The following is a 24,653-nucleotide window of genomic DNA, read 5'->3' on the forward strand; positions in this document are numbered from 1 at the left end:
GTTATCGGCGGACGCAATAAGAGCGGCACAATGTCTACGTTTGGCCGCTCTTGCCACAAGTTAAGTCCGTGAATAGGCTCTTACCTGTGTTCGATCAGATTCGGAGCGCGAGGACCTCCACCTGCTCTCTAGGCGTCTCCTATGGCCTTTCATCACCCTCAGGTCCTCGGTGAACCAAGGAGCCAGGGTGGTTCGTTGCCGTAGGAGAGGCTGCAAAGGCGCAACCCGGTCCAAGGCCCCGGTCTGATATTGTTCTATGTACAATCCTTGTTTTATTGATTGCATGTAATATTCTAAATTTCTGAGATGGTGGATTTGGGGTTTTCATGAGCTGTACGCCATAATCATCACAATTATGACAAATCACGGCTTGAACTATCTTGCTTTGCATGTAATGAGTCTTATCTCATATATTAGTTTCACCTTTTAAGTTGCATTACTGAAATAAATGAACTTTTGCACGATACGCTAATTTTTTGAGTTTTACCTGTATATCTTCTCCCGTACAGATTGATTTCACACAGAGCAAATGCTGCTTCTAGTTTAAAGGTTAAATAAAAAGAAGCTGATCCATCCCAGAAAATCAGTTTGCTACCATCAGGAAAAAAATGTTTTAGAGTTCTCCAGAATGTTTCATTTTGTCACAGTTGGGGTATACACACCTAATGTTGTAACCACATTGCAATTTCCTTGGGAGAGAACTGTATTGAAACTTGTTTTTCTTATTTATCTACCAGCTATTACATTTTATCGTCTCCTCAAAGTTTGCAAATACCTAACAATTAGAGCAAAGGGAGTTTGTTATATTTACAAAGGTATCTATTTTGTTTGAATAACTGACTCTTTTTTTAAAAGTATTCATGTTTTTGGATTTCTGATTTTCTGGGAGAAACCTGCTTGTTTCTAAACCATATTCTGCATGCCTGAATTGTAAATTAGAGTTTATATGGAAAACAGAATAAGAGGAAATTACTTTTTTCTAATTTCGCATTATATACGTGAATGAAAATGGTTTAATTTTGTTCAAAGAGCAAAATCAAAGAGCTGGTGATAGTTTATTGAAGGTTCTAGGATTAAATCATAATGCTGGCCAACAAAATAAGTGAATATTGAATCACGGGAATATTTGGCACTACACAAAAGATCGATAAGGGTAGTTTATAAGCTACAGAGAAGTTAACATGTTCTTAAGAACATGACTATGACTTGAAGCAAAGTATCAAAAATCTTTTAAAAGATGCCAGCTTTTGGATTTTCAAAACTCTATCACTTATGCTGTGATGTCATAGTCTACTATATAGTGAATGCTTCAAGGAGTGTTGTTTTTTTTGAATGAGATCTATCCTCTTGGTGTAACAACATTGTCTAATTATAGAATCTGTGCTGACTCCAAGAACTTTAATACCAGTTTTAAGTTCTAGGATCCAATTGTTAGGAACAAAGATGCCAAAATACAATTTACAGTTCAGAACCAGACTTATAAATTGATTTAGAATGAAATTGTAACAAGCCATGTCCTACTTTAAATAAATTGTCTGATATAGTGACAAGGGCCCACAAGGAAAAGCAGATTTGTTCAGTTTAGTAATCTGGAAATGCTTCAAGTATCCACTAAAAACAGATCTTTTATCTGTAAGCAGATAAGACCAGAGAATTCTATTATATGGGCAAGTGTATTGTCTTAATTAGTATATTTCCGAAAGGAAGACTTCAGAGCCATACAGTACCCGAAGATTTAAAAAATACTCTGAAAAATACCTGCTAATAAAATAATAAAAATAAGAAATAATTAGAAATGAAGTAAAAACTAAATAAATATAAAAAATCAAGACTACTTCAGTAAAATTTATTGCTCCATACTGTAATAAAGACTTTTCTTGTGAATCTTTGGATAGCCATGAAGTATAGAGATCAAGAAGAAATATAAATGAAATATAAAATAATAAATAATTATTTGGGAGCCTGATTAATGCTATCTATCTGAGCAAGTTAAACCTGTATTTCTAGAAGAATGAAATACAATTATTACTATCATATACAGGTAGCCCTCAAGTTACAACAGTTTGCTTAGTGACCATTCAAAGTTAAAACAGCACTGAAAAAGTGACATGACCGTTTTTCACACTTATGACTGTTGTATCATCTCCATGGTCATGTGATTTACATTTGGATGCTTGACAACTGACTCATATTTATGACTATTGCAGTGTCCCGGGGTCATGTGATCATCTTTTGCAACCTTTTGACAAGCAAAGTCAATGGGAAAACCAGATTTACTTAACAACTGTGTTGCTAATTTAACAAATGCAATGATACACTTAGCAAATGTGATAAGAATAGGGGTGAAACACACATTTCTCATTTAGCAACATAAATTTTGGGCTTAATTGTGGTCATAAATTGAGGACTACCTGTATGCATAATTTTATGGATTTGGACTAATTTTAAACATTTCATTAAATTTAATAGGTAAGGTAGGGGAAAAAATCAAACTTACCCCTGTTGGCTTATATATTATGTTGTCCCCACTAAATCTTTCTGGTTTGGAAACAGACCTAAGGATTAAAATAATTTTGTTCTTACTATTCTAGGATATGAAGTAAGAAAATAAATACTGGAATAGCAATACATCTTTAGTCAATGGGCTCAACCCAGATATCATGCTAAAGTATCATTTATTTTAGCTATTATTTATTAGCAAAGGCAAAACCAAAACTGTTTGGTTTTAATTTTTTTCTGCCCTGCACAAGAATATAGTTATCAAAATAACACATCCTAATTTGATTATCATTCTAAGCGCTAGCTGCAATGAACAACCAGCAAATAGTTTAAAACTGATTTCCCATCTGAAAACATAACAATAGCATGTAGACTTATATACTGCTTCACAGTGCTTTACAGCCTAATTTAAGTGATTTACAAAGTCAGCACATTGCCCCAACAATATGGGTCTTCAAATTACCTCTGAAGGATGGAAGGCTGAATCAACCTTGAGCTGGTCAGAATCAAACTCATGCAGTGAGCAGTGAGTTAGCCTGAGTGCTGCATTCTAACCACTGCGCTACAACAAACATAGAGCTTCTCAATTTATGTAATTCTTTGCTCACTAGGCTAATTTCCCAAGTTTGAAGGTGTATAAGGAAGATACAACTAACAGTTAATAAGGCTGCTGTTTTATGGAGAGAGTAGTTTCATAGCATTGTTAAAGAAAGGATGCAAATGTAAAAATTTTCGAATTATATTTTAATTCACAAGGATATAAGTTATATTTTCAATAACTAATACAATGTTATTTAACCTATTGCAATTACTTCTAACATTTAAAAATCTTACCCAAATGCAGCTAGGAAAACACAGTCATCATGCAAAACATTTGCTACTCTTTCAAAGTTCCTGTAATTATCAGTGTCTTTTTGTTCAAAATAGCCAATAATGTTTCTTTTATTGCGCTGTAACACATAAAACATACATAATAACATTCTAACTCACCCTTTAAAGAAATTAATATTTTCATAAATTCTATAGTTCTTTATACAAACAGATGATGTCTATTAGAATCAAATGTAATATTAGAATAGAATCATAGTCCAGGATCTCAAGTACACTCTTACAACAACAAAAAATATGCAGACAATCTTGAAGGTATTAATATTATTAATAATAGTTATTATATCCATTTTTATTAAGAACCAATATTTTCATCAAAATGTTTTACATGTGCCTGTGTAGAATATATCACCTATTTCTATTTATGAAGAGTGACTACAGAATTTATACAACAGTAGATAAATGTTTATCCAAATATATTCTCGGGCTTGAAACACACATAAACTTCAAGATTCTCTGCATATTTGTTCTAATGTATAGGAGCCCATGATAGATTATAATGACTGTAAGGCATATTTAATACTCCTTTTATTTTCTCCCCATGGGAGAGGATTGGATAGATAGGGAGTGATTGACTCAACGTTATCTTTGATCACTGATGGTAGATTTAAATCTGACTCGTCTCTGTCTTAATCCATTCCCTTGTCCACTTTGCATGGTGGCTGTCCACATCTATGACTATAATCATTTGGAAAATTTGGCACTACAAGTATATGATTAATAATAAGTTTGCTTTCATGCCAATGTAGATCACACAACCAAAATTATCCTACAATATTTGCAATGCTACCAAGGAAGTTATTAAAATTAACATTAATTTTAAAAAAATATTTTAAAAGTTTAAAATATTAAAAATATTATAATAGTGGTTATAAGACTTCTAAACAGTCTTCACTAAATAAGAAAATGAGTATAACTTGCTAAGCAGCTAACGTGGATTTATATATGGCAATCAACATATACTTATATACATACAAACTCACATCAAGAGAGTTAATTTCTTCCAAGCTTAGTACTTCTCTAATTGGATTGCTTTTCTGCTGCCGGATATAATCTGCTATTGCTGTCACTGATCTCTGACCTCGATACTCTCTCTTCATCATCATTCCATTCCGGAACAACTTCAAGGTTGGGTATTTACTTATCCTATATCTTTGAGCTATGTCAGCTGAAAAACAATTACAATGTATTTGAAAACATGTACACTCAAGTGTTATATAGTTTTCATTTCTTTACATTTAAATACAATTTAGAAGAAATAAAAATTATATTTCCCATCTTTTAAGAAAGATAACGCAGAAGTAATTACATTTTGCGCCTTTAATTTCACTTATTTACAAGCAATGAGTCTATTAAAACTTCTATTTTTGTACAGTACATACTTTTTCTTCATGTCATTTCAAAACTCATTCATTCCTATTTTTTTAGTTGTTTGCTTGAACTATAAACAAAATAATGGTTAAAAAATGCTCTCAAAACATACCTCCAGGAATTGATCCGAATACCAAAATAATAACACACTTTTTGCCAATTACAGAAAGAGAAGACTTTTGAGAGGTCCTTAGTGTTCTCTGAAATTGGTTGTTTTCTTACAGACTTTTCATTACCCAAACAAATCATCAGTGCTAGCCTTGTGTTCTAAAGTAGCACACACAAAAGATGCTACTTGGATTTCCTCCTGATACATCAAGAGTATTTTGAGACATCCCCATAAATGTTTGCTCTAGTCTTACCCTTATAAGATTACTAATGGTATTAAGAAACAGAGTTAAAGGTTTTACTTATTTTACAAAGCATGTTGATAAAATTTGTTGGATAAAGAACTCCTTTAGAGCAGATTTTCCCAACCATTTTTTTCTCCTGTGACCATCTTCTGATCTTATTTTTTCTCTGCGGCCCCTCAAGGCGCCATTACCAAATACAGATAAGAGTTTTTTTCTAATGTCAACAAGATAGGGTGTCAACTTTTGAAACGACTCCAGCTAAAACCATATTTTTTCTTGATTCATTTTTTAGTTGCCATGCTTACTTGGGGAGGGGGAGGGGGAGAGACTTATGGAATGTAGAATGTTTTCTTCCAATGTGCCAGATATAGCAACAATAAGGCTCCTGAGAACCAAGGCCAGATCAACATGCCCTAGCAACGGCATGAGGGAGTGCTGAGAAGTTTACACCTGCTTGGTTGGCTGACATGACACAAGGGGGATGGCCAGTATCTATTCTTTAATTATACCAAAAACACAGGAATTATTCAGTGTTGGTTTGACCTTTAACTGTGCCAATATGATGTACTCAATAAATCAGATTTTTGAGGAAGCCAAGGTCTTAAGAGTCTTTAATTGATTGGGAGCATTATTCGGAACCATGACATTAAACCAACACTCCTTAAACTTGTCAAAACCCTGGGAGCCCTCCGCCCAGTCACTTCAAGGGGAGGGGATATCCTTAGGAAGAGATGGCTGAGAAAAAGAGCAAGGAGGCTGCCGGGAAGCCAGTGAAGGAACTGGTGACGATGCAACTGGGAGCCCAAGCAAGCAAGGAAGCCCAACAGAGGTGTGAGAAGAAGCAGCGATCAGAGAAGCCCCTTCCTCGCAACAGACAAATTCTGGTGGAGAACCGCAGGAGTAGGGCAAATTGAGCTCCCTGTGGCGGCAGCCATGTACATGGGGGCCCAACCCATGCAGTGGAGGGAAAGGAGAGCAGTAGAGTGGGATGAGCCGAGAGAGTGGAGATACTTGACTGCACTTTGGAGCTCTTCGGTAAAGCAGCTGAGGGAGCAGTTTGTCTGCACAGGTATCCATTGTGTGAAACCTCTGTACCAGCTGGAGGTAACAGAGGAAGTGATCAACCAAGCTGCCCAGCCACTTCAGGGATGATGGAGCCCGAGACTCCCTATCAGATTCTGCCTCGCCAGCCCGAAGTTTCAACTGATGGTGGGAGGAAAAAGCCCGAAGCGAGCCACTCCAGCACAGCTGGGAGCTGCAACGGCATGGACAAGCCCTTGGAGAAGTTTCCAATCCTCACCAGTGGCAGCAACGACAGTGAGTCATGGGCCCAGTCATGGGCCCCAGCAGCCAGTAGGAGCGACCAGCCCAGCTAGGCAGCCACTGCAGCCCCATCCCCATGGCCCCAGGTGGTATCAAACTCTTTTCCCTCCTGGGGCCTCGGTGGCACTCGGGATACTGGCTGCTGCCACCTCACTACATAGAATCTCCTCCCTTGGCTGTCATGTTCACTGGGAACCCTGACTGGCTGGCAATCTTCCTTGACAACCTCCTAGAGCACCTACTGTAAATCATTAGTGTTTGCCTACCTGATCCAGAGAAGAGCACAATAACTGCCAAGCTCGAGGGGAAAGCAGCCGAATTGATGGCTATCCTCCACAATGAGGACAATCCTGAGCTAAGAGATGCTGGAAGAATCCTAGGAGAGCTGAGGGTGAGATTCAAAGACGAGGCAAAAGCCCAACAGTCAGAGGGGAAGATACGGAAATTAAAGCAGAGGGAACGGCCAGAGAGAATCATAGCATCCAAATCAGAAGCTCAGGGGGAGTTTGAGGCTCTAATAGCACCCAATGTTTAATAAGCTAACCACAGTGCTGAGGCTGGGAATCCGAGTGAAAAGGCTACCCAGGGCCATGAGATTTGAACAAGTACCACTAACCCATTTGATCGAGTCCGTGAAGCTGGACAGGAGTCAGCACTGGGAGATGATCCAGTTTGTGATCATCCCAAAAATGACAGAAGTTGTGATCCTGGGACTATCCTGGCTGAACAAGTGGGGCACAATGATATAGTGGAAAGGGAGAAACAGGAAACTGAGGTTGGGAAGAGGCCCCTTCCGCACATGACCAAGTCATACAAGCCTCTCCATAGAGGACAGGAGCCAAGTTCCCTGGACATTCAAGGGCTGGGTCCAATCGACCGACAGGGACCCAAACCATCCCCAGGGAATACCTGGTGGAGGTGTTCTGGGAAAAGGAGTGCAATGTGCTATCCCTCACCAGCTCACAGATTGCACGATTGAGATCCTGCTGTAGCAAAACTACCCAAACCCAATATGTACAAGGAGATGAAGAGCTCAGGAAACACATCAGCAAGAACTAGCCAGGGGCTTCATCAAGTCGGCTAAATCCTGCATGGCAGCCCCAGTTCTGTTTAAGAAAATGGAATGATGAGATTATGCGTAGACTTTAGGGGGCTCAATGGGGTATGCATGGACATGTACCCCTCCTCCTTATGAAGGACATGCTGGCTCATATAGCCAAGGAAGAGATTTATCAAGTTAGATTTGAGGGAAGCATAGTATTGCATCAGAATCAGAGAGAGACGAAAGGAAGATGACATTTAACTGCACACTGGGAAGCTTTCACTTCTATAGGCAATTCATCCTATCCTTTGCGAGAATAGCCAAGGCCTCGGTCTTGAATTAATTTGGAGCATTACTCCGAACAATGACAATAGTGTTTTAATATAATATAGTAGTAGTCCTCAACCTACAACATATAGTAGTAGTCTTCAACATACAACTGGTTGCTTAACCACAATTAAAGTTACAACGGCCTCAGAAAGGCATCTTTATGGCCCGTAAGGCACTAGGCTTAAGGTCTAGTCTCTAATCTTTGTTGCTCTTCTCTGTATTCTTTCTAGAGTCTAAATATCTTTTTATATTGTGGTGACTAAAACTGGATGTAATAGATGCACCAACAGATGTAAAATTTAGATGAACAATTCTCTTTTCCACCACCTCCACCACCTGATACATTACAATGGCTTAAGAATTGGGAAGCCTCTTATCTTCTTCTAAACAGGTTTTTAAAAAATTGTTTTGAGTTCATTGAAAATCTGGACAAGGAAGTACCTGAAGTATCTAAACAAGATTACAAAAAATGACTTGAAATATTTTATAAAGTAGGAGGACTAAGCCACCACATCTAGGTATCCAGGAATGACTTAAAGCACGTATTAAAGGATCCACAGACATTTATAGGAGAGTTTTGAGATATCCTAAGTATCATTGGCTTGAAAAATCAACAGAGGGTCTCAAGAATCAATGCTTTGAAGGACCTGTGGAAAATACATTACAATGGCTTCAGGAATCTCTAATTTTATTTTATTTTAAATTAATTTATAGTATAAAATACAAAGATACAAAAACATAGGGGAGGGGAAAGCACAGAAAAGAACAGAAAAAGAAAAAAAGTCATTTCCAACAATAACATCGTAACTGTAACTTTTTACCTTTACATAACCAATTTTGTTGTATTTAAGTACAATGACAATAAAGATTATACTATACTATAATATAAGCTACCCATTTCTATAACAACTAATTTATGTAATCGGTAAAACACAATTTTCATTTTTTTCAACCACAAACACAAAGTCCATAAACGTTTCCAAGTAGAAACACAAGTACTTTAATTTTTTTCTTTTATTAAAACAGTCAATTTAACTATCTCTGCTAACTCCATTAACTTTTGCAGCCATTCATCCACTGTGGGAATTGAAATGTCCTTCCATTTTTCTGCATAAAATAATCTTGCTGCCATTAACATATAACATCAAAGCTCCGATTTTTCCCCCAGGTCTTTTTCCATTAAATTCTAGAGAGGGAAACTCCTCCAAAGTCCTATAGCAGTGATGGCGAAACTTTTAGGCACCGAGTGCCCAAACTGTGCATGTACGCATGCCTAAACTGAAAGGTGCACTCGTGCATGAACACACACATGCATGGACATGTGCAAACTCGCACATACATGGATATATGTGAATGCATGCTGGCTGGAGGGAGGTGGTGCATCCCAACACCAGCAGTGTGGCAAGAGGTAAGATCATTTTCTTTTGTGAGCTTGTGTTTCATCATTTGCAGGGAAACAGAAACTCATGAAAGAAACACCATGGAGATCTGATCTGGGGGGACAGTGCACATGCCAACATGCCAATCTCTGGCATGCATGTCATAGGTTCATCATCACGGGCCTATAGAAACAGAAGTCTTATCCCCTCTGCAAATGGAGAAGAGGGGAATTCCTCTGAAGCGTTGCAGAAACCAAGGTGTTCTGACCCAGACTCCTCGTAAAAAAAAACCCCTTTTATTTACACATTGAGAATTAAATGCATTCACCCATAAAATCCAGGCAAGAATCCTGCAATAGGCCTTATCAGCTTGTTACGATAATTGCAAGGCCTTGAGCCCCCAGTAGAAAGGCTGCAAATTAAGTCAGTTCAAATAAAAAAACCTCAGTTCTGGCAAGACAGTCTTTGTCACATGAAACACAATGAGCAAAATCTCCAGAAATGTGAACGGTTGTCTGCTATGACCACCATTCTCCTTTCCTCCTATTTATTCCCTAGCTAGGGAGGGGCCATTCAGCATCCATATTTGTTTTGCTTCCCGAGTTGACTCCTTGTTTTCTGTTATTCACCTTCTCCATATACACATATCTGAAACAGGACCCAGCTGTTCCTCCTCCACACTCATCTGACTCCAAAGGCAACTGCCTCTCCGGTGGCTGGGAAATGCTAGTCGGCCCTGATTCTATCTCTGAGTCTGATGCTGAGCATTCATCAGAGCCTTCCCCAGACTCCAGAATTGGCCAACGTTCTTCCCCAACCTCCTCGTCATCAAAGTCTGTCGCCAGCTCTGCTGGCAGGCCACAACACTAGGTCAGATCTGGAAGATTGGAGATCTGTTCCAGCACTTCTTCACATATGGAGAGGAGATAAACTCCTTTGGCAGGTTGGTTAAAGGTAACCCAGATACTGAAAACCCCAGTTCCATCCTTGAAGCCCGCCTGTCAGCTCTGTCTGATTTTGCTTGTTGCCACACAGGCATCCTGCCATCAAAGGCTGGAAGGGAGCGGGGTTAGGCTGAAAGGGCAATAAAGCTGTGTGTATATGTGATAGGAAATTGGGAAAGGGGAATGATAGATGATAAAGACCAGAGCAATCAGATTCTGTTTGTACCAACATCCCATGGCCAGGCACACCGAGAAATATACGGATTACTGCTAAATGTCTCATTGTGAAACTAGTCAGAGTGTTTTGAAGAAGCTTTGGGTGACCAAACTATATGCCAAGCTGCCCAAATGCAAATTCTACCAGCGTAAAATTGACTATCTGGGCTACTGCATATCCCACAAGGGAAGGAGATGGATCCAAAAAGGTGTGGGCAGTACTAGAGTGGGCTCCTCCCCACACTTGGAAGCAACTACAAAGCTTTCTGGGATTTGCGAACTTTTACTGCCAAGTCATCCCTATGTTTGCTCAGATAGTCTTTCCCATCACTAATCTACTAAAGACAAAGGAGGACGGAAAACCCAAACCCAGCCAGCCACTTAAATGGACTATGGAATGCCAGTTTGCATTTGAACAGCTTAACTGTCTGTTTGCAGCAGAGTCAATGATGAAGCACCCAGACCTCAACATCCCTTTGTCATTCAAGCTGATGGCAGTGATGTTGCGGTGGGCCCAGCACTTCAACAGGAAAATGAGCCAGGGGCCCTATAGCCACACGCCTACACTTCTTAAAAGGCAAATGAGATGGCGCAGAGATGGGCAGTCTGAGAAAAGAAAGCCTATATAGTGTGCTGGGTGCTCCTAACTTGGAGACATTTTCTAGGAGGAGGGAAAGTATGAATGGACTATAAGAACTTAGAAGCCTTGAAGGCCTTCCCCTCAAGACTATTGCCCTAAAAGGCATAGTGGGCCCAGTACTTTAAATAATTCTACTTCAGGAGATTCGACTTCCGGTCCCTGCAGGCGACAGACGTTTCGTCTGCCACTTGTCTTCTCGGTGGGCTCCGTTCAGGAGCACAAGGGGCCTTGGAGGGGTCCCCTGCCGCAGGGCGGCTTGTTGGAACCCCCCAGACTCGGCGGCAGCCGGTGGGGGTTTTTCCAACTTTGCCCCAGGAGCTGGGGAGCAGAAGGGGGGGCATGCTTGCCCCTTCGCCGAATGGGTTCCAGGAGGAATAAGTTAATCAAAGGAAGCGTGGCTGAAATGTTGGTCGTGGAGGATTCTTCCTAATCTCTTCAACTATCGGTAACGGATAAGCAACAGACTATCGTAAGTTTCTGTTCAATCTATTTAAAACCGAAGATTAGAGGGAGGAGTTTTTTTTTAACCCCCCCTCGGACAAAGCAGCATTTAAACTCACTCTCTCTACTTTGGAATGGAGAGAGAACAAAGGCTGACTTGTCACTTGAATTAACTATGCGAGAAAGACTGAAATCACAGTTGCAAGAGTGCTTGCTGAGCTGTCTTTAAAAATCAAAACTTTTGCTCTTCTCCCTGTGAAAAGGAAGAGTCAAGATGGCTCCCCTCCATTCTCGTTTTTGTACTTATAAATGAAGTTTGCCTTTTGAAACCACCCTGGGAAAAAAATGATAAATTCTGGCATCTTTTAATACCTCCCTTGAGGGTGCTCTGGATCTCTTCTGCTACGTAGACTTTCTGGATTTTGATTATTTGGTTTCTCTCTTTCTGGTGTACCTCTGTGTCTTGGAACAGTGAAGGAGAATTAACTTTTTACTTTCGGATTCGCTTGCTACCTTGGACCAGCCCGGCTGCACGCTCTAGTGACACCATTTTCTTTGTAAAAGACTTACCATCTCTGAACTTAGACAATGGGACCTAAGAAACCACCAACAGGCAAGTCACTATCGGCTCCCACCTCAGCAACTTCCAGTCCAAGTACCCAGCAGTCGAAAATTACTTCATTGCTACAAAAAAAAGCGGCTGGAGAGAGCTCAAAAGAATTATCTGTCAATCAAATGTTTCAGGAAATTATGAGAGGTCAAAACAAACTGAGGAAGGAAGTGGCAGATCTCAAAGAAAATAGACAAAGAATTGCGGTGCTGGAGGAGGGGGCAGCTGGGATGGGGGAAAAGGTTAAGGAGGTCCGAAAGGGAAATTTAGAACTGGAAAATTTTATGGCCAAAATAGAATTTGAAAGAATGTCTTTTTTTTCTCAGGTTCCAGAACCTACCAGACAGAAAATAAAGATCTTAAAGATATTATGAGCACAATTTTAGCAGAATACCTTAAGAGAAACAAAGAGCAGATGTGGTGGGATATGGACCTGGTTTATAGAATTAATTCAGCACGTGCCAGAACCCATAATGTTCCAAGAGAGGTACATGTTAAATTTCTCAGGAGGACCATGAGAGATGAGGTGCTAGGGGCCCAAAGGGAGGGACCTTTAAAATACCAAGATAAAGAAATTACCATTCTAAAGCAAATTCCGAAAAAGATAAGAGAAAAAAGGAGGAAGTATTCTTCCTTATCAAAGAAACTATACAATAGAGGAATTTGGTTTAGATGGTTACTGCCAGAAGGAATGCTGATTTTCTGGGAGGGAAGCTGAATTAGAATTAAGACAGTGGATGAGGCCAAAGCCCTTATTAAAAAACATTTTTCTCTCCCAGAGGACGAAGATAGCGGAGGTGGGGAAAAAGGCAGCAATGTACAAGACATGGGGAAAGCGGGGGGATATGGCTCCACCTGGGGACAGGGAGGAGGGTGCAATATCAAAAAGGCTCAGGTCAAAAAAATAAATATATCTGAAATATTATTGTAATTGTTGATATACTAGAAATTGACAAAGAAAGAGATGATTGAACACATGGTTGATATAAAGTAAGAATTCTGTTTATGCTTATCTTTTATATGCTATTTTTAAAATTGTAGAAGCGTGAGATTTGGAGGGATTTCTACTACCAACATGGGAGCTACCAAAATTTTCTATGTACCCTATTACCTTTTCCCCATAAATGTTTTAAAACCAATAAAACTTTTTACAAAAAAAAAAATTCTACTTCACATTACGGTACTCCCAAGAAGGAGAAACTTTCTAGCATCCAGGCTGCTGCAAAACAATAGTTCAAAGCTGGAGGAGATTAAACCAGTCATCCCCTCCAGAAAACTAGCAGCCCCAATCACCACCCAGGCACAAGCCAAAATGAAAACCCAACTAGCTGATGATTTAAAGAGAGCCCTGAAGGCAGCTTTGGAGAAGGATAAGTGGTTGCAAATCTACAAGGGGAGTGTACAATGCAAGATGGTCTAGTTTAGTGGGAGTTAAACTATATGTCCCACAAAGCCAATGGTTCTACAAAAAAGCTATGATTCAAAAATGGTGGGGCATTTTGGTTTTTTAAAAACCCTAATTGCATCTAATCAAATGGCAATTTTGGTGGCTGTCACTGAAAGAGGATATAGGGACCTGTATGGCTAGCTGCCCCATTTGTGCCTCTGCCAAGGAAAAACACCTGGGCATCTCCTGCCAGTACTTAAAACCCCATGGAAAGAGATATCAATAGACTATCTTAGAACTGCCCGAAAGCTCAGGTAATATGGTAATTTGGGTGATAACAGAGTTGGTTTACAAGCAAGTGCACTTTACACCATGTCAAAGAATTTCCTCTGCATGCACTTTGGCTAAATTATTCATGCAGCAAGTGTACCAGCTGCATGATGCTCAAGAAAGAACAATCTCAGATTGTTGAGTCCTAAATTTTGTGATTTTGGCAGGAGTTTTGGGGACCACTCAGGGGCTCAGCTCCTTGCACCATCCAGCTACTAATGGGGGCTGTGAATGAATCAATGGCATCCTGGAGCAGTACGTTAGATGTTATATTACCAGCAGGACAATTGGATGGCCTCCTCCCTTTCGCAGAGGTGGCTTACAATAACTTAGTGCATAGCAGCACCAGATTCACTCCATTTAAAGTGGCTATAGGACAAGACTTTGTATCTATCCATGAATTACTTCAGGCCACCACATTAACTGCATCACTGAAATATTGGGTTGCTCAGTTACAGAACACTTGGCCAGTGGTAAGAAAAGTTTTGGATGAAGCTAGGAAAATACCAAAAGCAGGCTGATGAAAAGTGCATTAAGCCAAAGGACTTTAAAGTAGGAGACAAGGTCTATCTATCTACCAAATTCTTACAATCTACACAACCGTCCAAAAAATTGGGGCCGAAATACATTAGACCTTTTCCCATTAAAAGGATTATTAAGTCAGTAAGTGTAGAACTTGAGTTGAAAAAACACTCAGACATGTACTTAATTGTATTTCATTGTAGCCTATTGAAACCAGAAATCATAACTTCTTTGCATCCTGAATCTCAACCACCTCCTTACTCCATTATGATCGATAGAAAATAGCACTTTGAAGTCAAAACATTTTGAACTCTCATATACATTGGGGGGGGAGGGGGAGAGGGAGAATTCAGTATTTGGTATCCTGGAAAGACCTATCACCCCTCTGAAACTGTTGAGTCAACTCCCAACATATTAAAGCCCTGAAACTGCTTAAAAATTGTATAACCAAACCCAGAGAAACCCCATTGAACTGTTTGCTAATCTCTAGGGGCAGAATGTCAGATCTGTGTGATTTGGCCTGGCACCCCACAGGCATTTTGCTTAATGATCCAAGAGATTACTTAAAAACAGCAACTGGGAGTGAAAGAATTGTGATTGTTGAGTTATGCAGTCACATAGGTAACTCTCTTAATAATTGCTTCAATCAATGAGTAAGATTACAGTCTTAATTATGGTTGTATATCAGGGATTATCTATTATCACTTTTTTATGGTACCCTCAGAATGTAGCCCCCTATTATATGTTTTTATCAACCTCCTGGTTAAAAATAACTGCTCTAGAGCACTGACTTATAGTGCTTAATAGATACTGCATTCAACTAAAAATGGCAATTTCCTGCAACTGTTATAGGTGATCTATTTGTGGGTTGCAATTTTTAAGAAAAATTGTTTGCAGGTCCTATTGAATGTGACTGTTTGGGCTAAATTAAGACAATTATAATTGAATGGTCTTACAGCAAATTATGTTCCATGAAATCTTAAAATAAATGAAGTAGCTCAAAAGAAGATCAAGCCCAACAGACTTCTCAAGAAGAAATCCTATGGACTACAAGTAATTTCAGATTTGAGGCTCTCTTGGTGTGTCCTTGTAGACAGCAGAGCAGTCTAAAGACATAGCACTGACCTTGCATTAATGCCAAAACTGAAGAAAACAAACAAGTTATTCTTTCTTTTCTTTCCTTCTCTCCCTTCTTTCTATCTGCTCCAACAAAAGCTGCTGAAATAAATTCATATATCCAAATGGTGAAAACACACTCCAAAGCCAAAAGACTGAATAATTATTTCTTTGCCCAAACTACACTCAAACTTAAGTTCAAGCTCTAATATTTAAATATCTACAGTAAGTATAGTGATGCTCCTTCTGATTGAAAAAGTATGGGAATAGAGCAATAGATCAAGGAAATCTATTAGAAACAGATTAATGTTCTAGAGTTTATTGGGTCAATTGTGAGTTACCAGTTTGCCTCTTATAAATTAACTCTACATAAGCCCTTAACTGAAGTTGGATTTTTATGTATCCAAATGTGCACACTTGTATTGCACTCTTAGAAGAATTAATAACTTGCAATTTTGCAGGAATGGCTTGAAGCTAAGCAGGAAAGGCATATAATCCTTGCATCAAGAAAATATATGATATGTCTATCTTCTGTAGAGTTCCAAACGCCATGAGACACCCTTTGTAGACAGTGAGCTCTCCCCAAATCATGGAGATTGCTTCAGTGGGGAGTAGATTCTAATGTGCTTTGTGCATTAACACAGAAGTATCTCCTAGTTTAGGGAATATTTCTAATAGAGGAGAGAATAATGAATTCATGAGTTTTATGTGTAAAAAAGAAGGGCACACTGAAGGAAGCAAAAATGAAATTATATAGGGTTATACTTAAGTCATAGCATCTAAGCAGGAATCATGACAAGCTAAAAACAAGTTATCTGTTGCTACACAAACACTGATAGTTTTCTTCTGGGTCCATCTCCTACATTCTACCAAAAATCCGTATTAGTTTTCCTGCCCAGGAACATTCCCAAAGATATAGTCTATGGGTGGGGAAAAGAGTACTGTTGCTCAAATAGACAAGAAAATCACAATCACAAAGCCACTAAATGGTCATGTGTATGTGTGTAACAGTGACTATATAGGAAAATTGCCTATATGAGGATATTGGGAATTCATATTTTTGATGATAACTAAAGATCCTGCAATAGATATAGCAATAGCAATAGCAGTTACATTTATATACTGCTTCATAGTGCTTTACACACATCTCTAAGAGGTTTACAGAATCAGCATATTGCCCCCAACAATCTGTGTCCTCATTTTACTGACCTCGGAAGGATGGAAGGCTCAGTCAACCTTGAGCCTGATGAGATTTGATCTGCCAAACTGCTGGCAGCTGGCAAGCAGCAGAAATAGCCTGCAGTACTGCACTCTAACCACTGCACCACCACAGCTCAGATATGATTGTTCCTCCATCACGGTAGTTTGCACCATATTAAAACTGATTGCAATTCAATGCAATACAATTTGACAATATTATATTTTTGCTTTTGACAGAGAACATTCTGATTAGAGGCTTGCTCTAGGTTTAAAGGTTTAAAACCAAGGAAAACAGCTCAGTTGATTGCTAGCTAGAGACCCTCTGTAACACAGTCTTGCAGATTTTCTTCTCTAAGGTGCCCAGACAATCTCACTTCCATGTTATAGAGCCGTGATGACGAACCTATGGCATGTGTGTCAGAGATGGCATGCAAAGTGTTGTTTGCTGGCACGCGCAGCGTTGCCCCAGGTCAGATCTCCGTGGCATTTCTTTCATGAGCTACTGTTTCCCTGCAAACAACGAAACAGAAGCTCACAACAGAAAAAGATCTTACCTCTTGCCACACTATTGGTGTTGGGATGGCCTGCCTCTGTCCAACTGGTCTTCAGGTCTCTGCTGCACATGCACGTATTTTTGCACATGCGCGTTTGGGCATACACCTTTCAGTTTGGGCATGCATGCACATGCAGTTGGGGCACTTGGGTGTTTAAAAGGTTCGCCATCACCGTTATAGAGCAAGCAGAAGTATATTCTTGTATGTCCTTTTGATTATTTCAATAAACACCCATTCTTCACAAAGAAGCACATACTATTCACTACCATTCTACAAACACAACTCTGTCCTAAAATTTCATGATTTCTCCATCTTTAATTAAAAAAAAAAATCTATCTTACATATCTAATTTTCCTGCCCTTAGTTTTCCAGCAAAACATAATTTATCTTGGTCTTTTATTATATTCTCAGGTTCTTATTCTCACTACAACAATCTATCATTGACTATAAAACATGATTATCAACCAAAACCACTGCATTATTCACATATAAAAGGACATAACGTTTCATATCTCAATTAACACACTCTCAATTTCATTATCGGCATTCCTTAAATATTTATCCATTAATATATAAAACAACCAAGGAGACATCATAGATGCTTATCTTATTCCTATCTCAATAAGGAATCATTTGCCAAGCATTCCATTTCTTCTCATGAATGTTTTACTTCAATCATATTGTCTTGAGCAACTACCCTTCAGACTTGCATAAAGCAATCCATAATTCAAACCTAATTAATTTAGCATACATTTATATGGCCATGGGTGTGATGAAAAGCAAAAAAAAAAAGCAATACACTCCCTACCTGACATAAAACTGTACACAAACTCTCCATGTTTGGTTTTTGTGGTCCCTTGTATCCTTCAAATCAGAATTCTGCCAAAATCTTCTCAAACTAACAGCATCCTTTCTTCCAAGTATCAGACACAAATGCAATATCCATTTATATATTAAACAAGTTACATAGCCACACATATAGCACTGAACAGCATTCTAAGTTACTGTTCATTTCTCCCATAGGGATGCACAGAGCATTTATTTAAACAATTCAATAATTTGTAAGTCACCTAGAATCATCTTGTAGGGGAGATGGGCAGCATATAAATTTAATAAATAAAATGAATAAATAATCTTGACAACTTTAGCTCATTTCGTTTGTGGATAATAGGAAGAATTAAGTCCTTGAGCAGTGCCCAGCGATTTTGATAACTCCTGCCACAATTACAAAGTGAATTGGACTCTACGGTTGGAAAGGATTCATTCAGGGGCTCTGTGGAGTCAATACACATGTTTATGTATACTTTGGCCAATGTGCACACCAAAGGGATTTTGGGTCATAGCACAGAGTATACCTGTTGGACAAGAGGTTGATGATCACCCCAAATTACCATATTTCCCAAACTTTCCAATAACTCTACTATAAATTCCATAGATATCTCCTTCCATCTTTGTCACTGGCTGAAGGAGGCCTGGAGTTTTCCTTGGACGTCTTTTGGCTTGAGCAGCAGATGTGGCAACTGGCCACATAGGGTTCAATGTCTTTTTTTCAAAGAAGGCCACCAGAATTGGCACTTAGCTATGTGTAGGGTTTTTATAAAGCCAAAAGGCCCTGCTGTTTTCGAATAATGACTTTTTTTGAGGGTTGAGGTACATATTCTCTGGTACATATAATTTGGGCCCTACCAGGCTTAAGCCATCTTGCATGATGCAATAGGATTGGTGCTGTTGGAACCATTCATCTTTTTCTAATATCTAAGATCTTCAGAGCTGTGAGCAGTGTATCTGGCATTTGGGGTTTTTTCTTCCCTTGTGCTCTGGCAATTGTTGGGAAGAGATGACTGGTCTAATAATTTCAATCTTATTATACTGGGACAGCCTTGAAAGGGCATCAGCTAAAAGGTTTTCCCCACCTGAGAGATAGTAGAGCGTGAAATCGAAATAGTTGAAGTATTGAGCCTACCAGACCTGGTTGGGGAAAGCCTCCTTGGGGTTTTAAGGCTTCCAGGGTTTTGAGGTCCGTCCACACTTCAAACAGGGTTTTACTCCCTTTAAGGAAGTGTCCCCAGGTTAGAAGTGCCCATTGCACAGCATATGCCTTCTTCTCTCAGATTATCCATCTCCGCTCCGCAGTAAAAGTTTGTGAACTTCGGGCAACTCAGCTTTTGGGTACCCACTCCAGCACCATCTGAACCTTCCCTAGATCCATTTCCACTCCTTAGTGGGAGATGTGGTTGCCCCAATAGTCTATTTTTTATTTATGAAATTTGCACTTAGAAAGTTTGATGTATAGCTGGGTGGCGCAGAACCAACTTGCCTCAGAGTTCTGTTTGCGATGGGTGGATTACTTGGAACCTTGAGCCAACTCTCCCAAAATCTCCACTCTAACTGGAGCCACTTCTGGTGTCCTGAGCCCCGGCTGCTCACCTGGTCCAGCCAGAGAGTAGAAAAACTCAGGGAAGACAGCCGAATGGAGAAAACGGGGGATGAAACTGACAGTTATTGTGGAAGTCACCTGGAGAAGCAACAGACTCCCGCGGATACCCAGCGGCCAGCTGAAGTGGCGGTGAAGTGCATACAGCTGGTAGGCACACCGCCTATGCCCAGCATCAGGTTGCCGACTACTGTGCCAGGTGGAGGAATTGTTGGTTCATCCCAAGGACCAGCGTAGGACTTCCCAGTGGTGACGAGGAGTGGAACAGTTGCCACCACCATCCAGAGAAAAGCACAGCCCGCATTAGACCTGGGGTGAGTCGGGGTCTTGGGGGGTCCAGATGACATCACATAGACGGAGCCTGGAAATCCTGCCAAGGGGCCTAGTTGGATGAACCCCAAGAGCCCGAAGTCTTAGTGGAGTCTGTTGATATGTCATGGAGGAGGCAGCCCTCCCGACTCCCCACAGCCCCAGCTGATTAGGCAGGTGCAGCCTGGCTGGGGTTACAAGCCCAGTCATGGCTGGTTCCAGGCATTGTGGGTCTCTATCTTCAACCCACCAAAGGGCCCAGTGCTGACCCCTTCATCCCCCCTACCTACCGCCTGCCATGGGTCAAGAGAAACCCACAAAGTGCCTGCTCAGCCGATGGCTCAAATCGCTGCAGTTTGAAGCGCTGCCTAAAGAAGCCCCCGCACAGCCCATGGGATTCTTCCTCTGCTGCCACCAAAACCCCAAGCAGCAAGACCTGGGTAAATCGAGGGTGGGTGCCAGACAGTGTCACTCAGCCAGAGTCTGGAAGAATAACCAGAGGGGCTCAATTAGGGGAGCATTGAGAGCCCGTAACTGGGATGGAGCCTGCTGAGATGCAGGGGAAGAGGCAGTTTGCTTGGCCACCCGCAGCCCCAGCCGACAGGAGCTGCCTGACTTGTTTTACCATCCCAGCCATGGCTGGCTCCAGGGGCAGTGTGTTTCTACCCAGATCTGCCACAGCCCCCAGTGCTGACTCCTTCACTTCCTCGGCCTATATTCCAGCCGATTGAGAGCCAGCTCAAGAGGCCAGCCCACTTGGCTGACGACTCGGGCCCAGAAAACTTGAGGAACCACCAAGAGGGGCCTCCGCACGGCCAACTGAGCATGGCTGTTGCGACCACCAAGGCCATGAGATGGCTGAGGGCCTGGCTCCCACCCCCAAATCAGGGATCAAGACCAAGCCAAGGAAGATGCCACGCAGAGCGAAGGAAGGGGGAAAATTCACCCACCAGGTCATCAAGCCACACCTACCCAGGTTTTGTGGCTCCCTATGTTTTCTTTTCTGTGGGAAATAGGTATTTCTATCACTTGGCCTGACAAGGTAAGGGCGAGGGATGGAGACTTACTCCATATTCCAGAGCAGGAGCAAAGCACCCCTGTACTTGCCTCATCTTGCGGGTGCTTCTTCCAGCCCTTGTTAGTGCTGCACAAACCTCGGTTGCTCAGAGAGACTTGCAACTTGCTCTCCGCCCCGAGAAATGGGGCTGATGTTCCATAGTCGTAATGGGCTCCAGGAGGAAGAGGGGACATTGTCTCCCCCATTGTGAAATGTGCTAAATGTAATTGTGCGGCGCAAGGCACTGCAAGAACAGTGGGCATGACATGGAAGCATCAACAGCAGTGGCATCAGCCAAGCACGGGCCTCACTTTCATGGGCAGCCGCGGTGAGAAGAGCCTGGCAGGCTGGAACTAGAAGGTAAGGCCAACGGCAAGGGATGGAAATCCACTCTGGGCCTGCCTGCCACGCTCAAACAAATGGCCATCTTGGGGGATGGACACGGTGAGGCTTAGCCACCTTTCAGGTCCTGCTCTGGGCAGTAGTTCGGCTTTCCCGGCTGGCTGCAACACCCAATCCCTGCACCTGCTCTTCCCTTTCTCCCGTGCCTGGTGTCAGAGAGGAAGGTGAGCCAGGGCTGCAGCTCCCCCCCCCATCTCACTCTCTGCAGTGACTGGGCCTTGCCCACCATGGCTGCTAGCAGCCACAGAGCATGAGCCTGTGATGACCACATCACCCCTCTGCCAACTGGCTTACCTTCCTGGCCCACAATCTTCAGCCAAGGGTGGGCCTTACCTTCATGGGCAGCCATGGTAAGCAGAGCAGTGCTAGTCCCGCAGGCAGAAACTGGAAGGTAAAGCCAATGGCGGGGGAGGGAAATCTGCTCTAGGCTCAGACAAAGGGCTGTCTCAGGGGGCGAGGATCAGCTACTTTCAGACCTGGCTTTCGGCTTCTGCGAGGCCTCCAGGCGCCTGCCACTTGCTCTGCCTTGGACCCCGCGTCCAGTCTGAAACCAAGGAATGTGCCACTTCTGGGCCAGTCCAGGTAGTGGGTGGGCAATCGGGCGGCCCTCAGGGGACAGTGCCAAACTGATGCCTGGACTAGGCGGTTTCTTTCAGGCCTCCCACCCATCTCTGCTTCTGCGAGGCCTCCGGATAGGTGCACCCAGGTGGAAAAGCTACTCCGGGATGACCAATGGGCTCCTGTACTTGTGCGGCAACAGCATTTTGCCTTCGTTGCAGTACATTTGCGTCAGCTGGTGGTACCAAGGCAGCCCTTGCCTTCTGCAGCTTCAGGCTCGGAGCTGTAAGCCGCATCTGGAAAGCACTGCGATGAAGAGAAGTGGCTGGGGTCAACCCTAGCTTTGCTGTTCATTGCAGCTAGGAATCTCAAATACGGCCGAGAATGAACGTTTGTGTTGTATCCAGCCTGGGCACTAGATCGGCCCCCTCCAAACTTCACATCTCTCGAGGAGTCTGGCCGAGGTCTCGCTCAACAATCACTGAAGCTCCTGGACTGCTTAGTAGCTTAGTAGTAGGATGGTTTTCACAATTGCAAATACAATCAAGATTTCAGTTTTTTCAATCCTGAAAATGGCTGTGGATGTGAGCTGGTTGCCAAACACCCAACATACTCTGTGCTTCCCTGAAAATAAGACCTCCCCAGATAATAAGCCCAATCGGGCTTTTGAGAGCATGAGCTAAAATAAGCCCTCCCCTGAAAATAAGCCCTCCCTGAAAATATTGCAACACAGCAGCAGCCATGAGGTGATCACACTCGTCACCTCCTGCACCTCAAAAATAATAAGACTTTCCTGAAAATCAGGCCAAGTGCTTATTTCAGGGTTCAAAAGAAAATAAGACCTGTCTTATTTTCAGGGAAACATGGTACAATTATGTGACCACAAGGCGGGTCTTTGGAAGGACCTCTGGGAGTGCCCATTACAACTTTAAGTGACTGGTAATTAAACGAGGACTTCCTGTATCTTTGTCTAGGTCATTAGATAATGGTAGATATCCATGAATGTTTTCCTTATAGGAAATAATTGGCTAGATGAAGGAAAACAAATTGAAATTGAATCAAACTAAGATGGAAATACTCCTAAAAGTGTTAAGGTAGTGTTTAGGATGAATGTAGATGCACTACATGGGATCACAGCTAATACAGAGCAACATCCACACCAAGATCACTCTGAAAATGGCCTGGATAAAGGGACTCTAGTGGAGTAGCAACAGAGCCAGCAGGACGGCGATGGATAATATATGGTTACACAAATCTGTCAGTGTATAAGAATTTATGAACTGGAATAGCATAGCAACAAGTCAGCCAACGGGAACTGTTTGGTGACTGAGACACAGGATTTATTGTCTGAGCCATAGGCTTGGCTTAGTTTAACTGTTCTGTGCTGTGAGAGTTGGGTCTTTGCTTGAGAGTACTTGCTACTTCTTCTACCACGTTGCATGGGTATTGTATATATGCATCATGTTTTATATTGTTGTGTATAAAGAAGTTTCTTCTATATAATGAATCCTGCTGAATTATTTGCTTGTGTGCTGGCTGGATTGCTACATACTCTGACAAAATCCAAATGAGATACAAGTGGACCGATCCAATAAGAAATGATTGTGGCAATATCACAGGACCAAGAGACAGTGCAGCGAAGTATAAAACAGGAACTCTGGATATAACCAGCTTGGGAAATAAAAAAGAAGAAATATTGGGAAAAATGGAAAGAAGAGGGAATCAAGATAATAAAACTAATCAATGTAAGACACAAAGGACATGGTAGTTAGAAAGTTCATAAAATATACATTTATCTACTCAGGAGGGGGCCCAGCAAAGAATGGAGTGGACTTCTTGGTGTACACCTCATGTAATAATTACACAAATTTTAAAAAGGTTGATTTCTTTGATAAACTATATGAGGAAATAAAGAAAGCAGAAGCTACTGTATCTAATGGGTGTTTTCAATGGTAGATGGGTACTACTACTCTACCATTATACTTGAAGAAGTATAAGCAGTTCATTGGCTCACATGCTGCTAAGAACAGTAAGAACAGTGAAAGGAACAAGAAATGGGCAAAAGATACTGGATTCATGCAGCCAACATCATCTTTTTTTCACTAATACACTAATATCAAGACTTACAATGTTATACATGGCATAATAAGAATGACATTGCGATTAAAAGTCAGATTGATTATATATTAGTAAGATATTAGTATCATATAAAAAAGATACAGAAAGCTTGATGCAAAAGCAATCTTCAACTTGTGATCTGTAACACTGATCATAAGATTGTAGAGCTAACAGCAATCTGTTAAATAAAATAAATAAAATAAATAAATAAAAACTAGGAAATAATTAAACAAGAAGCAGTAGAACAACTACAATAAAATGTGGAGGCAGCATTTAATCAACTGCCACCAGAGGTGGAAAACGTGGAGGATAAATGGAAAGAGTACAGAACTATCATGCTTAATATTGCAGAAAAACTATGCAGAAAAATGAAAAGTGGAAAAAGACGGAATGTGAGCAAACACATGATGTGTATAGGATAAAGAAGCAGTAAAGTTGAAAAAAAGAATTATATAAATATTGGATAAAATCAGGGAAAGATTATGTAAACTATAGATTACAATCCAGAGATACTAACAGGATAATGAAGAAAGCAGAACAAGAATCCTGGGAATGCTTCAGAAAATCAATAGTAGACAATGAGAGAACAGCCTGCAGAACATTTTACTAAGAAATCCAAAGTAGAAAAGA

The 24,653-nt window shown here is 41.2% G+C and overlaps 1 protein-coding gene across 1 annotated transcript in view; it reads right to left on the reverse strand.

Moving 5' to 3' along the window:
• ERP44 (endoplasmic reticulum protein 44) overlaps window positions 1-24,653 on the reverse strand; it is a 71,670-nt gene that overhangs the window by 23,886 nt on the left and 23,131 nt on the right. Inside the window, exons 5-7 of the mRNA XM_081969788.1 lie at window positions 4,371-4,555; window positions 3,334-3,449; window positions 2,498-2,555 (exon numbers count right to left, since the gene is read on the reverse strand). Of these exons, the coding sequence (XP_081825914.1) occupies window positions 2,498-2,555; window positions 3,334-3,449; window positions 4,371-4,555 (359 nt within the window). The remainder of the gene's footprint in view (window positions 1-2,497; window positions 2,556-3,333; window positions 3,450-4,370; window positions 4,556-24,653) is intronic.

The sequence above is a fragment of the Natrix helvetica genome (assembly GCF_964273705.1).
Source record: "Natrix helvetica genome assembly, chromosome: Z".
NCBI lineage: Eukaryota > Metazoa > Chordata > Lepidosauria > Squamata > Natricidae > Natrix > Natrix helvetica.